Source organism: Pelophylax lessonae (genome assembly GCF_965119305.1).
Source record: "Pelophylax lessonae genome assembly, chromosome: 5".
Classification (NCBI taxonomy): Eukaryota; Metazoa; Chordata; class Amphibia; order Anura; family Ranidae; genus Pelophylax; species Pelophylax lessonae.
In genome coordinates, this window is record NC_138772.1 from 251,953,125 (window position 1) to 251,970,246 (window position 17,122).

The 17,122-nt window shown below is 44.3% G+C and overlaps 1 protein-coding gene across 3 annotated transcripts in view; it reads right to left on the reverse strand.

Moving 5' to 3' along the window:
• Positions 1–17,122, reverse strand: part of MARCHF6 (membrane associated ring-CH-type finger 6) — a 1,229,180-nt gene that overhangs the window by 115,315 nt on the left and 1,096,743 nt on the right. For all 3 annotated transcript variants that reach the window (XM_082259541.1, XM_082259540.1, XM_082259539.1), the window contains one exon: positions 3,310–3,399. In XM_082259541.1, the coding sequence (XP_082115667.1) occupies positions 3,310–3,399 (90 nt within the window). The remainder of the gene's footprint in view (positions 1–3,309; positions 3,400–17,122) is intronic.

Sequence of the window (17,122 nt, forward strand, 5' to 3'; positions counted from 1 at the left end):
TCAACTTTGTCTTTTAAAAAATATCCAATATACTCAATTTATGTCATTTTTTTTGGCCAAAATATATTAAGCTACATGTCTTTGACAAAAAAAAAATTCAATGAGCGTATTTTTATTGGTTTGCGCAAAAGTTATAGCGTCTACAAACTATGGTGTAAATACTGAAATTTTACGCAGCTTTAATTTCTGACTGCCTATCTCAATTCATGAAGTGCTAAAATGGCAGGGCAGTACAAGACCCCCCCAAATTACCACTTTTTGGAAAGTAGACATCCTAAGGAATGTTCTGAGAGGCATGTTGAGCTCATTGAATATTTAATTTTTTTGTCACAGGTGTTTGAAAAATTAATAAAAAAAATTTTTTTTTTTTTTTAACACAAAGTTGTCACTAAAAGATAAATTTCTCACACATGCCATGGGTATATGTGTAATTACACCCCAAAATATATTCTGCTGCTTCTCCTGAGTACAGGGATACCACATATGTGAGACTTTTTGGGAGCCTAGCTGTGTACGGGACCCCGAAAATCAATCTCCATCTTTAGGTTTTCTAATGGCGTAAATTTTTGATTTTACTCCTCACTACCCAACACTGTGACAGGGAAGTGAAGGGGTTAAACTGGGGGAGATCAAGGGGTTAAACCTTTATAGAGGATAGATGGCGGGTGGCCTAAACCTATTCGGGCCTAGCGCAAGCGCAAATTAGGGTCACCAGTGACACTAAATATAGTGATCAGTAGTTATCTGATATACTGTATATATTAGTGCACTGTTTTATATGGAGTGAAGGGGTTAACTGGGGAAGATCAAGCGGTTAAAAGTTTATTAGGGAATAGGTGGCGGGTGCCCTAACCCTATATGGGCTTAGCGCAAGCGCAAATTAGGGTCACTAGTGACACTAAATACAGTGATCAGTATTTACCTATATACTGTATTTAGTGCACAGAGTAATAGGTAGTGAAGGGGTTAACTGGGGCTGATCAAGGGGTAAAAACTTTATTAGGGGATAGGTGGCGGGTACCCTAACCCTATTTGGGCCCAACGCAGGCGCAAACTACGCTCACAAGTGACACTTATACAGTGATCAGTAAAATATCTGTATACCACTGTATATAGTGTTCACTGTGAGGGGTTTGGGGGTGATCAGGGGGTGATCAGAGGTGATGAAGGGGTTAAATGTGCCTATGTGAGGTGTGTCAGTGTAGTGTTGGTGGAAACTCACGTTTTTGGTGTGTCTCTGTCTCTCTCCTGGAACCGAAAGGACTTCAGGAGGGACAGTGACATCACTTCCCCTGTCTGTGTTTACATTACACAGACAGGGGACAGATTGCCATTGGTGGGGACCGATCTACAGACACTGACCAAAAATCATTGGTCAGTATCTGATGATTGATCGGTTCCCTACCGAATGCCATCGGGATCGGGACCCGCGGCGCGCGGGAGCGCGCTCTGGAGCCGCGATCGCGCATCACGTTAATACTACGTGGCTGAGCGGCATCGTGCCGCACTGCCGCAGTAGTATTACCGCGCGCGGTCCTAAAGTGGTTAAATTCAATGTCCCAAATGTGATCGTAATACAATACTGCCCTCTGGTGATTGTTTAAACTTGTGTCCAAATTACACAAGTTTAGGAAATAAGCCTCTTTTTGAGGTAACTGTCATATGGAAATCAGATCCCTGCCTACATTTCCTGGAGAATAGTTTCATGTCAGTCAGAGATAGGAGAAGAATTGAACAGATCATGGAAGGAATAAGAGGCTTTGAAGGGGGCTCTGGAATACTGATGGGTGACATTTGATTCTGAAGCCAGACAGCGTGACATCCCATACAACAGAAAAATAACTTTGTTTTGGTAAAGTATACAATTCTATGTTCCTACAGGCATTTAATTTGCCTTATTCACATACACCTAAATGATCCATTCTCACACAAACTGTTAGCATCAGGATTTGAATTTAGACCATTCTAACTGCAGTATGATTGGTTTAATTTTTCTTATCTTGGAATTTTAAGCTAATTTTGGCTTTAGTAAATGGTTCAGTTATGATGTATTCTTTATAGTCGATTAACTAAATAGAAGTTTATTTTACCAAAACTATCTGGACTTTTAACAAGACTTGAGGCATGGTGTAACAATTTTTGTCCATGTAACTTTATTTAAAACATTGGAATTATGAACATCTGTTGGCTGAGAGAAGTCACGTGTCAAATCTGTCAGATTGGTTGCCATCTTTTGTGTTCTCTTGGTAGGCTATTACTCACATTCTAGAAGTCATTGGGTATGGTTACCTTGCTATTCTGAAATAATATTCTTTGATTATATTCTCACATTACCTGTGTGATACATTTTATTGGATTTTATTCTAAATGTTGTGTTTATCACCAATTATATTCTTGACATTTTATTCTGCACTCAAGTATTTAATAACTATATATATTTTTGCACAGAATTGTATTCTTCTTATCGTCAGGTTAGCGTCACTTAAAACAATCTCGTATTTTTGTTGATTTATGGAAATAAGTTGAGAATCTTCTTACTTACAGATCTTTGCTTATTTGCACAAAGAGACACTGTTTATCAGAGCAGTATAAACATTCTGACAGCTCAAAAAAGCACTTGGACACCCCCCCCCCCACCCCAATTCCTCATCACCCCCTATGTGAATAAGTCAGATTAATTCTGTTCTCGTGTTTTTTTTTTTTATTGACATTTAAAAATCGTGTCTGCCTGACTCTTTTTTGCTCAAATCTGGATCTCCTTTCTTCAGTATGTAACATACTTTCCTTCCTAACTGCTATTCTAGAACTTGAACTAATGACCATTTTGTTTCCTTCCTTCCACGATACTTGTGCCTCATTATAATTCCTTCTGCATATGTGGCTTTGCTCTGTTTTGATGTGTGCCAGATGCAACTTCTATTGGTATTACACAATCTATTGCATTACACTGTGTATTAAGCCTCCTCCCTCCTGTTAAGTGGAAACTAGTTATTCTGTAATTACTTTATGCAAACTTAATAACAAACATCCCAAAATTCTTAAGCCTCCTCGTTTTATTCCTGAGTCAGAATCAAATTAATTGATCATAAAACCAATTTGCAAGTTGAACCAAAAATCTTTTTTTTTTTTTTAATTAAAGACTTTCAACCCGAACCAAGCTTTTTATTTTTTACTTTTTAACAGAGTAGTGATTCCTATAAAATATGGAACAACCAATATATCATCTATTTTAGCATGTTGTATTACACAAATCTGACCCCAAAACCTTGTCAATGAATGAAACATAAGATATTATATCCAGTTCCTTACCTGTTCAATAACAGTTTTCAACCACCACTGAGGACCCATCAGAGTTATAGCAGCAATAATCTTGGCATGTAAAACACCAAGAGCCCAGTCCTGTGATAAAACATTAGAATATTAACATGAGCAATAATTAAAAAAATGAAAACATTCGTTCTAAAATAAAACTGAAGCAAAATAAATATAGAGAACATAAAACATGCTATAGAGATATAAGTCTTGGATGGTGGATAATAGAATCCAATAACACTATTCATGCAGAAATCAAGTTCACAATCCTGCACAATGTCCTTTTGTCTCTTTCGGTCATTTAACCATGTAGACTGTGCTTATGCTTATCAGACAACGTTTTCCCAGAAATTGTATATCTAGTCATGACCTTTGATACTGTACCTTGCAACACCCCAAATAAATTAGCAACTTCAGTCACAATGGTCCCAGCTAAGCGGGCCCTCTTTGAAACTCAATAAGCTCTGACAGCATGCAAGACAGCCACAAAATAGTTACAACATAACCCTCCTCGGCACTCATTCTCCAGGTCATCCCTTCCCCCACTTTCCATCCTGAATAGGGAAGACCAAGAGAACTGGTGCTGAGGAGGGTTATGTTGTAACAATTTTGTTGCGGCCCTTTTGATCACATGCTGAGGATTATGCCTTTATTCAGCCCATCCACTTACTGCACAGCTAGCCAGCGGGAAAGGAGGGGAGTGCTGAGGTGGGGCCAGAGGAGTACGGGGGGCTGAACTGCTTAAGAAGAAAGGGCATGGACAGAAGTGACAGCTGGAGAGGCATACTGGTACTGATCGCTGTATTTTCCTCCTGCAGCAGCTGAATTCTGGTGGGAGGGAGGAGGAGAAGAGGGCTTTCAGCTGCTGCACCTGTTAGCTTGGTATCTCTTTACTAGAGATAGGCTCAGGCATGTTTAGGGTGCTGGTCCCAACCCACCTGCCAGATCCCACTAGGAAGGCATCGCTGCACCCTGCTTATCACAAGCAATGAGACATTTCCTGGTCTGTGCAGCTGCAGACCGGGAAATGTCTCAATGCCTGTGAAAAGTGGTGTGAAGTGTTGGCTTCCTGGTGGGATCGGGAAAGTGGGTTGGGACCAGGATCCTGAACACGTCTGGGTCCATGTCCACTCATAACACAGCAGAAGCAAAATAATGGAGATAGAAGGGGGGAGAGGGGCGCAAAGAAGGGGGACTTTCTAGAGGGGTACCGTCATCAGACCAATATCAGTCAAAAAATATAAAAAAAATATTTTATTGAAACAACATAAGTTAAAATGTATACTGTATTCCCAAACAATAGAGAACAGTATTGCAATGATTAAATAAAAACATATAAATACAAGCCAAATCGTAGCAAAACATGTATAGATCAATCAATATCGTACCTTACACAAAGGCTAATAGAAAATTCTACAGACCCTAAACCTACCAGAAATGAAATGTACTGGTTAGTATAGACGTGAAGAACGATGATGCCCAAAACTATAGCTCGACATGTTTCGCGGCAAAAGCCACTTCCTTAGGGGCAGTTGAGGGGTTATGTGAACATCAATACAGCTGCTAAAAGAAAGAGAACATATATATAGCAAAAAAACAAAAATAACAAATCTTAACATTATACATAGACAATTGTACATTTGTAAACATGTAAAACAGCAAGAAATCAAGGAGAGAGAGACTTGATTTCTTGCTGTTTTACATGTTTACAAATGTACAATTGTCTATGTATAATGTTAAAATTTGTTATTTTTATTTTTTGATATATATATGTTCTCTTTCTTTCTTTTAGTAGCTGTATTGAGGTTCACATAACCCCTCAACTGCCCCTGAGGAAGCGGCTTTTGCCGCGAAACATGTCGGGCTATAGTTTTGGGCATCATCATTCTTCGCGTCTATACTAACCAGTACATTTCATTTCTGGTTGGTTTAAGGTCTGTAGAATTTTCTATTAGCCCTTGTGTAAGATACGATATTGATTGATCTATACATGTTTTGCTACGATTTGGCTTGTATTTATATGTTTTTATTTGATCATTGCAATACTGTTCTCTATTGTTTGGGAATACAGTATACATTTTAACTTATGTTAAAGTAGAACTTTCCCTCCTATGACATCTTTATTAAATCTATCATGTGTCGCACCAAAAAGATGTCCTCCTTCAAAGGGCATATGTGTGAGGTGCTTCTTATAGGCAGTTTCAGCTGTCCAGGCGTTTTAGGCACAAGATCCTGCGCATGAAGCCATTCTGGAACATCTTCAACTGCAGTGTGATGTTTACAACTTTAAAGGGCAGGATCAAATACTGGAACAGACCACTTATTAATACACTTTTCCCACTGGATAGAATTCAGTAATGATTTCCAGAGGAGAGGAAATCTATTCTGGACTGACCTGATGAGATTGCTAATTTTATTTATTTTTTTTACAAGGGGAACCTCTTTCAATTTAGCAGGTCTCTTTGAATCCAAAGGGGCATTCAAAGATTAAGGAGAATCAAGCGTGACAATGCCAAGGCTTTTTGCACAAGAGAATCCACATTAGCAAGCATACTTTGTAAAGCTGCAAATTAGGGTGCATAGAGTTCTGGGGTGAGAAATCTGTTGTTGGTCTCCTTTAAAACTGCACTGGGTCATCGTCAAATCCTTCTATGTCCACCTCTTCTAGGTCGGGCATATTGGGATCCACTTCAGGTACAGACAGAGGAGCTGGAGAAGGGGGTTGCTGTTTTGGAGCTCTAGTTAGAGATGGGTCTTTTAAAGCCATTAGCTGACCAATAAATTGTGACATAAAAATCTGCCTTTGTCAGGTAGGACACTTGTTACGTGCCTGAATGGAACTAGAGATGGTGCAATGCAAAGAAGGTATTGTCAATCTGAGGTTGACTGTTGTGTGGGCTTTTGGCAGAGCAAATGTTCACGTGAATCCCTTTTGTCTGATTTCAACTCATAGCTATGGGGGAGAGTAACCCGTGTGGGGTACACAAGGAGTAGAGTGTGGAAAAGAGAGAAGTGTGCCTGGAAGTAGTATGCAGCAACCTTGGAGTAGACCGTACTGTAGTGAAGTGCTCATGGCAAAAAGGCAGAAGGAAGCACCTTGGAACTTGTAATACAGTAAGTCTCTAGGTAACTTTTAATAAGGGCTCTAGGTGGAAGCAGTAGCTTCTAACTTGTAATAAGGGGCTCTAGGCGGAAGTAGTAGTAAAGTGTGCAACTAATGGTGTGATGTATCACCTGATCATGCACACTGAGTGGTTGAGTTTTAACACCAAGTTTACATTGTAAAGTGAATAAATTATAAACATAGTTCCAGTTTTCACAACAACGAACTGTCCACTAAGCTGAAATCTACACTGCTCAAAAAAAAAAAAACTGGATTTTTGACTTACCGTCAAAAAATCGTCGTTTTCTCTTAGGTTCATTGACGGACGCAGTCCTCTGATGCATATCAGTAGGGTTAAACTGCCCCCCTACAGGGGTAGGACATTAGGCAGAAAAAAAGTTCTGGACGCAGTCCTCTGATGCATATCAGTAATGACGTTCCAAAGCAGTACCCTGATGAGGGGTGGGAACAGCAGAACAAAAAACAGTCCCCAAGGCCAAACATAGCCAACCAGGCAACATAGGACTCAGAACAAGATGAGGTCCATCTGAAAACCAAACAGTAACACCTTCGAGGAAGGCCAAAGGGCCCCCTAAACAGCAGCCTGCAAAACTTTGCGGCCAAAGGAAGCATCCGCAGATGCCAGCACATCCACCTTATAAAATGTGGTAAAGGTGTTAACAGATGACCAGCTCGCCGCCTTGCAAACCTGCAACACAGATGCCTGATGGCGAAAAGCCCAGGACGCACTAAGCGCCCGAGTAGAATGCTCCTTGACAGGGAAAGGTGGAACCGGACCCTTAATGGTATAAGCCTGCATAACGGTCTGTCTGATCCATCTGGAAATAGTGGCAGCAGATGCAGGCAGCCCTTTCTTTGGGCCATACGTGAGCACAAAGAGCAAGTCTGACTTGCAAAAAGACTTAGTAGACTCAAAATACACCTTGATTGCCCGAACACCATCAAGGGTATGCAGAGCAAATTCCTTAGAATGTGTAGGCTTAGGGCACAAGGAAGGTAACACAATGTCCTCATTTAAGTGAAAACTGGAAACCACCTTTGGCAGGAAAGACGGATCCGGACGAAGTATCGCTTTGTCCCTGTGAACCATCAGGTAGTGAGAACGACAGGACAACACCGCCAGTTCCCACACCCTGCACGCAGAAGTGATAGCCACCAAGAAGGCCACCTTCTGGGACAAGGTAAGCAGGGGAATCTCCCGAATACTTTCAAAGGGAGGCTTCTGGAGAACCGACAGCACCAAATTAAGGTCCCAAGGTGGCAACGGAGGTCGCACCAGAGGTACCAAGTGTCGCACCCCCTGGATGAAGTTACGCACCAGGGAATGTGTTGCCAATGGTCTTTGGAAGAAAATAGCCAAAGCCGAAACCTGACCCTTAATAGTACTCAAGGACAACTTTTGATCAACTCCCCTTTGAAGGAAAGCCAAGATCTGAGCCACAGAAAAGGAGCGAGGGGGAGTCCCAAGGGACTCACCCCATGCAATATACGACTTCCACGTGCAATGATAAATCTTCCTAGAAGTTCTTCCTAGAAGTCCAGCATGTCTACGATGAAATTGTTAAATTTTTGATGTTGGCTTTGTTGGCCTAGTGCTTTTTGGACTGCGATGAGTCCCTTGTTGTGAGGAATGTTATTATATAACGATTCTACGTCAATAGTTATTAGATATCCATCAGTTGGTATCGTTAGATCATTCAGGATTTTGAGTAGATGTACTGTATCTTTGGTGTACGAAGGTAGCTTGGTAACATGGGGTCTGAGGTACATGTCAATGACCTTGCTCATTGACTCAGTGATGTTTCCATTGCCGGAGATTATGGGTCCTCCTGGTGGATTTACTTAGTCTTTGTGTACCTTTGGTAATGCGTAAAAAGTTGGTATTCTTGGATGGGTGGTTCGTACATACTCCCCCATAGTGTTTGAGATATTGTTCCATTGTTTAGTGCTTAGTCGATTTTTTTGTAAAAGTCTTCATTATAGGTTTTTGTCATTACAGGCAATATTTTCCTATAGCATTTCATGTTTGCGTTTGCTAGTATGCTCAAACACACATGGATTTGTATTTGTCGTTGTCCATGATGACAACATTCCCTCCTTTGTCAGAGGGTTTGATGGTGATTTCCTCATTGTTTTTGAGCTTCTTTTTGTTGTTTTGTAAGGTTATGTGTTGTTTTATCTTCACATATTTTTTCAATGTCTTTGGTTGTTTGTCTTACGAAGAGTGCAATTGCCGGGTTGAGGTTGAAGTAAATTTGTTAGACTTCTTTTTGAATTTTGGGTCTTTACTTTTTTCTTCCTCGTCTTCGCTGTCCACTAGTACTTCAGGCTCCATTGAGTCGTCTAGATCGCTTTCTTGAAGTAGATTTAAATCCCTTATCGTCCTAAATTCAGCTGCTGTTAGGGTTGGGAATATGTGGTCTTGTTGGGTTTTTTTGTGGTACATGGTTTTAAAGAGTAGATTCCTGGCAAATAGGTTGATGTCCTTAATGGTTTCGAATTTGTCCGTGCGGACATTGGGGCAGAAGGATAGTCCGAGTAACAAAACTTTTTCTTGTTCATCTGTAAGCATGTATGAGGATAAATTTATGATCATTTGTCCCTTTTCTCTTCCTGTCTCTTCTCTTGTGGGTCTGATGTCTGCGGGGGCTTCATTGTTGGTTTTAGGTTTTGTTTCCCTAAAAAACCCCGTTGTTGTTTTGGGTCGTCTTCTTTACTTTTCTTCGATCGTGTGACGATATGGTGGTGTCTTACAGGTTGACTATTTTCTCCTTCTTGCTCTAAGGTAGGTTCAGGATAATTGTAGTCTCCCCTTTCACTGTAGGTATCTTCTATTCTATTCTCGTTATCCATCTGTGGGTCATGCCTGGTTGATTTTTGTGTTTCTCTTCTATTTCCTATATAGTTTTGTTCAGATCCGGAGGCGTAGGAGGATGAATCCTAGGAGTAATATTGACCTGTTTTGTTGGGCGGTCTATTGCCGTATTGTGTTTTGCGAGTTGGTCTTAGGTTTGTCCATTTATATGCTTTTCCCTGGCTGAAGGCGTTCTTGTCCCGCCAGTATTTTAGTTCTTTCTTCCTAAGGATTTCTTTACTGTGCTCCTCCAGATGTATAGTTTGAGTTTGCCTTTTGCATAATTCTACTTTAAATTCTGCATATGTGCAAAAAACTTACAATTTATTGTTGTTTCTAGACATGGTGACTTATCCTTGAAAAAGGCTAATACCTATACAGCCGAAATGCGTAGGATAATCTCCTGGACATTTTCCTCTGAAAAAAGTTCCAAGCCTGAAATACAAGCATGGAACAACAGAGACAAATGTTCCTCAAAAGTCACCATTTTTCACCTACCTTTCTAACCTCTTCACTTCTCTCACCGATGGACCTTAAACCCATCCACGACAAACTTGTCTATTACCTTGTAAAACTTTTTTGAAAATAAACTGTTCAATTTATATTCTATGATACTTTACTTTGTTTACTTTTGCCCTTAAAGTCCCAACAACCTTGGTTTGAGGTACCAAACCCAAAATACAACGATTTCACAGGGACGTGGCAAAACCTTACTATAGGGCATCCTAGAGATCAAAACCCCTTTGACAATCCCCTGTCCTTCAGCACCTGGCAGTCAACAGCCAAGCCGTCAAAGCCAGCGACCATAAAGCAGGATGGAAGATTGGCCCCTGAGACAGTAGATCCTCCCCGAGAGGATGTCTCCATGGAGCCTCTGCGACAAGCCTGACCAGACGGCGTACCAAGCTCGACGACACCAGTCCGGAGGCACAAGAGTGACCGGAATCCCTTCCGCCTCGATCCTGCGAAGAAGTCTTGGCAGTAAATTGAGAGTAGGAAAGGCATACATTAGCCGGTACTGACCCCAAGGAGCCACCAGCGCGTCTACGGCGTCTGCCAGAGGGTCCCGAGAGCGGGCCACAAACCTCTGTACTTTCCCGTTGATTCGAGATGCCAACAGATCCATGTCTGGAGTGCCCCAATGAAGGCACAACTGTTGGAACACCTCCGGAAGCAGGGAACACTCCCCTGCATCTAAGGCCTGGCGGCCACTCCTGGTATGTGGACAGCAGAGAGAGCTGGAACATGGTGCTCCGCCCAACATAGAATGCCTGCCACTTCTAGGGCCGCATAGACACTCTTGGTGCCCCCTTTGGTGATTGACATAAGCCACAGGCGTGGCATTGTCCGATTAAATGAGCAGGCCTTCGGTCCAGTGGGCCAGGCAAAGCTGAATCGCTCTCAGCTCCAGGACATTGATTGGCACCCAAGATTCCTCCAGGGACCAGACTGCCTTAGCCGAGACCCGATTGAGGACCCCCCCCCACCTGGACAGACTTGCATCTGTGGTGACAATTGCCCAGTAAATAGGGAGAAAGGATTTCCCCAGCTGGAGCATTGGAGATCAAAGTTGCCGGATCAGGGACTCCTTGGTACCGTGCCTTAGCCGAATCCGAAAGTCCAGAGAATTTGGGTGCTTGTTCCACTTAAGAAGAATTTCCTTCTGAAGAATCCCGGTGTGGAATAGAGCGAAGGGGACCGCCTCGAAGGAGGACACCATCAGTCCCAGAACTGTCATACAGGTCCGAAGGGACGACCAGTCGTTGGACATCAACAGCTGAACCGGTATCTCAGTCTCAGTAAACTTTTGCATAATCTCTCTCTCTTTTTTCCAAAAATCTGTTAGTCTAGGGCACAGGTGTCAAACACAAGGCCCGCGGGCCGAATGCGGCCCTCCAGGCCATTTCTTGTGGCCCTCGCACCTCTCCTGCAGCTGTGGCACCCCCCATGTCTCTGCCCCCACCTCGTCTCAGTAGTCGGCAGCAAAGAGGACAGAACTACTTTGCCAGATCCTGCACTCCTCTGTGCAGCTGCAGAAAGGCTCGTCTTTGCCTACCCCCCCCCCCCTTTTCAGCAGTCCGCAGCAAAGAGGAGGGGAGAACTCCTCTTACAGATCCTGCACCTCTCTGTGCAGCCGCCTTACCTCTCCCTCCCCTGGTCTCAGCATTCAGCAGACTCTGGAAGCTGACTCCAGCCCTCCTCTGGTTCTCCTCCAGACGCTGCACTTCTTCCCAGATCCACCCGCATCTTCTTCCTGACAGCAGCACAAAGTAAGGGGATGCATTGTGATGTAAGGAAGGGTGGATGACTCTTCACTTCTGGTGGTGGTGGTGGGGGGGGCTCTTGATATCTCCTGTAACCGGCCCTTTGAGGGCAACCATAATGCTGATGCTGCCCGCAATGAAATTTAGTTTGACACCCCTGGTCTAGGGCAATCCCAGAATATATGTAATAACGTGCCCTCCTCATCTAGACACCGCCAACACCGATCAGTATTATTCACCGAGATTTTATGTAGCTTATGCGGGGTGTAGTACCATCTTGTTAAAATTTTGAAATTTGTCTCGATATTTAGTACATATTGAAGATTTAAAGACCAAATTAATCATCTGTTGTCTCTGCTCTGGGGAGAACACTCTAGACACTTCCCTCTCCCATCTATCCAGATATGGTAATTGGTACTGCTCCTCAGATTTATTTATTAAGTTATATATTTTAGATATCGCATGTGTAAGACTTCCTGTATCTGTACAGTATTTTTCAAAAATTGTCATTTGTTGATTATAGTTCTGAGGGTTACATATTAAGCGTAAAAAGTGGGAAAGTTGCAATGCATTCCAGAAAGGGAATCTAAAGATATCTGCCTCGTTTACCAATCTTTCTATTGTGGGCCATTTGTCCTCTCTCAGGAAATGAGAGGCCTGGAAAAGACCTGTCTCTCTGAGGGATCCAAAAGGTTGTGCCTCTAAACCCAACATAAATTTTGGGTTCCCTAAAATTGGGAATAATGGCGAGTCTCGTGAGGATAGGGATTTCTGAGAACTAATTTGTGAGCATATTTGTAACGTTGTGCCTATTAACTGATGTTTCCTCACCTCTATTGGAAGATAGTCATAGCACCAAAGTGCTCTATTTAGGGGAATAGGAGAAAATGCCTGTTCTATTTGTACCCATAATTTGAAATCCCCATGTCGGCACCAGTCGATTTGCCTTCTTAGTTGAGAAGCCTGGAAATATTTACGCATGTCTGGTAGTGACGCCCTCCCTAGTTTTTTTGGTAGTGTCAATAACGGTCTTGAAAGACGGGGTTTCTTATGTGCCCAGACGAATTTAATAAATACTGAGTTTATCTGTTTAAAATAGTAAGCTGGGATCTTAATAGGTAGTGTTTGAAATAAATATAAGAATCTCGGTAATATGGACATTTTGATCAAGTTACACCTGCCAAACCATGAATGTAGACCTGTATTCCATTTCTCTAATTTAAAGCGGAGTTCCACCCTGGGAATACATTTTTTAATAAAAATACCCCCGGGACAGTCAGGGCTAGTACATTCCACAATGGCTAGCCTCTGATCTGTCCCGGGTTGCACTTACCTTTTAGGAGAAATACTTACCTTGAAAAAGTATTGTACAGTGCTGCCATCTCAGGTGTGGGCAGCTTGAAGCCAGCGCGATCCTCTTCTGCGTTCTCTTCCGTCTTTTTCGGTCCCACGATGCACTGCACCGGCCCCGCCGTCACTTCCCGTGCACGCTCGTCATCCCTCCACAGCTTCTGGGCATGCCCAGAAGCTGTTTAGAAGGGAATGACGCGCGCGCACCGGAACTGACGTCGGGGCCGGTGCAGGCGCATTGATTCCTGGGAGCGATGACGTTCAGCTCCCAGGAATCACTGCAAAGCCAGGAAGTGACGAATCGCCGTGGCCGCCGAGGGGAGGAAGAAGGAATTAAGGTAAGTATATTTTCTTCTATACGAAGTAAAAAAAAAAAAAAAATTGCGATTATCCATTTGTTTTTCAGGTGACCCGGAGCGAGAAGATGGAGGTAAGTATAAATTTAGGGTGGAACTCCACTTTAAGATGAATTTCCGTCAAAAGTGGGATAAAATTAAGTTAAAAAATTTGCGCTGGTCGGGCTGGTATGAGTGTACCCAGATATCTTAATGCTCTTTTTGTCCATTTGAATGCGAAATTCTGTTTCAACTGTAAAAATATTCTACTAGGTAAGTTTATTCCCCACTGAGATACCGGAGGATCCAGCTTTTTTTCTCCTACAATTAAATAACATACCAGGGAAAAGATATAGAAAATCGGTGATATGTCAATTAGCAAACGCGGCTAGATCATGTATACCTCTTAACTGGAAAAAACAAACACCACCAACAATAGCAGAGTGGATCCAGAAAATAGAAGAAATAAATAAAATGGAGGACATGGTAATGTCAGCACAACATAAAAGGGAAAAATATACAGAGACGTGGGGAGCATGGAACCTATTTATCCTCTCAAAAGAAGGGGAAGCTTTGCTTGGAATGTGACTCCTGGATCGGAAACAACATAAAAAGTTAAGAGACAATAGGGTCAGTAGGGATAGGGGAGAGAGGAGAGCGATTTTGTTTTTTTTTTTCTTTTTTTTGTGTTTGTTTAGGTGTTTTTTTGTGTTTTGATGATGGGTTATTTTGGTTATAAATAGAAAAGATAGGGTAAGTAGAAGCTGTCTAGGCCGAGAGGACTAGAAGATTACAGTAAAAGTACGAAGCAGGGAGAGATTTGATGAGGGTTAAGAGGGGAAAGAAGTACCCGCTTGTTAGATAATCGTACTGAGTATGAGGAAATAAGAAACCTATGCTGATTGTTAAAACATATGAATAACGGAATTTTTGTAAAATCTTACCTGTAAAATTCCTTTCTCTGAGTCCTCCGACAGTCGCCGCCTCTTCATATTCGTCACATATGGGGTATTAGACTTTGCTCCGAAGGAGTAGCTAGGCAACAGAATATGTTAACAATAAAGCTTTAACATATCCCACCCTCAAGGGGTGGTCCCCTCAGTCAATACCCTCCTACTTCCTGCAACCATATCTCAGTTTTAGTGGAATAGCAGTAGAGTATACATTCAAACCCCAAAAGAGGGGCGGGGGCGGCGACTGTCGGAGGACTCAGAGAAAGGAATTTTACAGGTAAGATTTTACAAAAATTCCGTTTTCTCTTACGTCCTCCGACAGTCGCCGCCTCTTCATATTCGTCACATATGGGGACGTCCCAAAGCAGTGCAAACATGAGGGGTGGGAAACGCATCCGCGCCGAAAGGCAACGCAGTCTCCACATCAAAGAAAGGAACCTTACCAAAGGAAGGAAACCAGCTGGGCAACAGCAAAAATAAGTGCTCAACAGGAGCAACAACCCAGGAAAAGACAAAGAAACCAGGGGATTCAAAAAAACTATCCCAACAGCCAGGAGTCCCCAACAAGGGACCCTATGGAACAGCCGCACTAAGAACCTTGCGGCCAAAGGAAGCATCCGCCGATGCCTGAACATCTACTTTGTAGAATTTTGTGAAAGTGTGTACGGTCGACCAAGTCGCCGCCTTACACACCTGGGCTACAGAAGCCCCATGACGGCAGGCCCAAGACGTACTCAGTGATCTAGTAGAGTGCGCCTTCACAGGCACAGGGGAAACCTTCCCCTGCAAGGCATAGGCCTGTTCAATGGTCTGCCTGATCCATTTGGCAATGGTAGAGGCGGAAGCCGCCATGCCCTTCCGAGGACCCTCTGGAATAACAAACAAGGAGTCAGTCTTACGAAAAGACTCAGTCGATTTAAGGTAAACCCTTATCGCCCGAACAACATCCAGAGAGTGCAATCTCACCTCCTTCGGATGTTTAGGCTTCGTGCACAACGAAGGCAAAACAATATCCTCGTTAAGGTGGAATTCCGAAACTCGTTTCGGTAGAAAAGAAGGATTAGGTCGCAAGACCACCTTATCCAAATGAACAACCAGGTACGGAGACTTGCAGGACAAAGCCGCCAGTTCCGACACTCTGCGAGCCGAAGTGATCGCCACCAAAAAGGCGACCTTTTTGGACAACATAGACAACGAGATCTCCCTGATCTGTTCAAAAGGAGCACGTTGTAACACAGATAGAACTAGATTCAAGTCCCAAGGGGGCAAAGGATCCCTCCTAGGAGGAACCAGATGCCGCACACCCTGAATAAAAGTGCCAACCAAGGAGTTGGAAGCCACGGGACGTTGAAACAGAACGGCCAGCGCCGACACCTGACCCTTAATCGTAGCCAGCGCCAAACGCTGATCGACACCCGTCTGAAGGAAAGACAGCACACGGGAAACCGAGTACGTGCGGGGTGAAAACCCCCTGGACTCACACCAGGCAAAATAGGCCTTCCAAGTACGGTAATAAACCTTCCCCGAGGAAGACTTCCTCGCGTTGATCAAAGTATGAACGACCTCTGGAGAGAGACCCTTCTCCTTCAGGACCTCGGTCTCAACAGCCAGGCCGTCAAAGCCAGCGACTGTAAAGCAGGATGGTAAATCGGTCCTTGAGACAGTAGATCGTCTCGAAGAGGCAGACGCCAAGGAGCGTCGACTGCCAGATTCACGAGGTCTGCGTACCAGGACCGGCGAGGCCAGTCCGGTGCCACAAGAATCACCGTGCTGCGTTCCGAGTGCAACCTGCGAAGGAACCTGGACAGCAACTGAATCGGTGGAAACGCGTACATCAGCCTGTACTGATGCCACGGGGCCACTAACGCGTCCGACGCGTCTGCCCGAGGGTCGCGCGTCCTTGCCACGAACCTCTTCACCTTGTAGTTGAGGCGAGACGCGAACAGGTCCACATCTGGAAGACCCCACTTCGCGCACAACATCTGGAAGACAGCCGGGTGGAGAGACCATTCCCCCTGATCCAGGGTCTGGCGACTCAGATAGTCCGCCTGCCAGTTCTCCACTCCCGGAATGTGAACCGCCGTTATCGCCGGGACATGAGTCTCGGCCCAAGACAGAATGTCGGCCACTTCTCGAGCCGTTCGGGCACTCCTGGTGCCCCCTTGGTGGTTGATGTAGGCCACCGCCGTGGCATTGTCCGTCTGCACCCGAACCGGGCAGCCCTGCAGCCGGTCCGTCCAGCGATGAAGACAGAGCCTTATCGCACGCAATTCCAGAATGTTGATCGGAAGGGAAGACTCCCCCTCCGACCAGGTCCCCTGGGCGGACAGAACGCCCAGAACACCACCCCAGCCCGACAGGCTGGCATCCGTGGTGATTATCGTCCACGAGATCGGACGAAACGACTTGCCCCCGGACACCAACGGGGACTGGAGCCACCACAGAAGGTTTTCCCTGGTGCGATGACTCAACGAGATCTGAAGATCCAGAGGTTGAGGTCGCCCGTCCCACCTGGACAGGATCTCCGCTTGGAGACCCCGCGTGTGAAACTGCGCGAAAGGAATCGCCTCGAAGGCCGAGACCATCAATCCCAGACATCTCATACCCGTCCGCAGAGACGAGTGTGGAACGTCCCTGAGGGACCTGACTTCCTCCTGAAGAGTCCTGAGTTTGTCTTCCGGCAGGAAGACCTTCGCCTGCACCGAGTCCAGTATCATTCCCAGATAGGGGAGACGAACCGACGGACTCAGTGTCGACTTTGGAACATTTATCGTCCAACCGAACTCCTGCAGAGTTTGCATTGTGACAGACAGGTCCTTCTCCAGACCCTGTCCGGTCGCAGACCGAACCAGAATGTCGTCCAGATACCCCAGGACAGAAATGCCCTGGGCTCTCAATAATGCCAGAACCGGTGCAAGCACCTTGGTGAA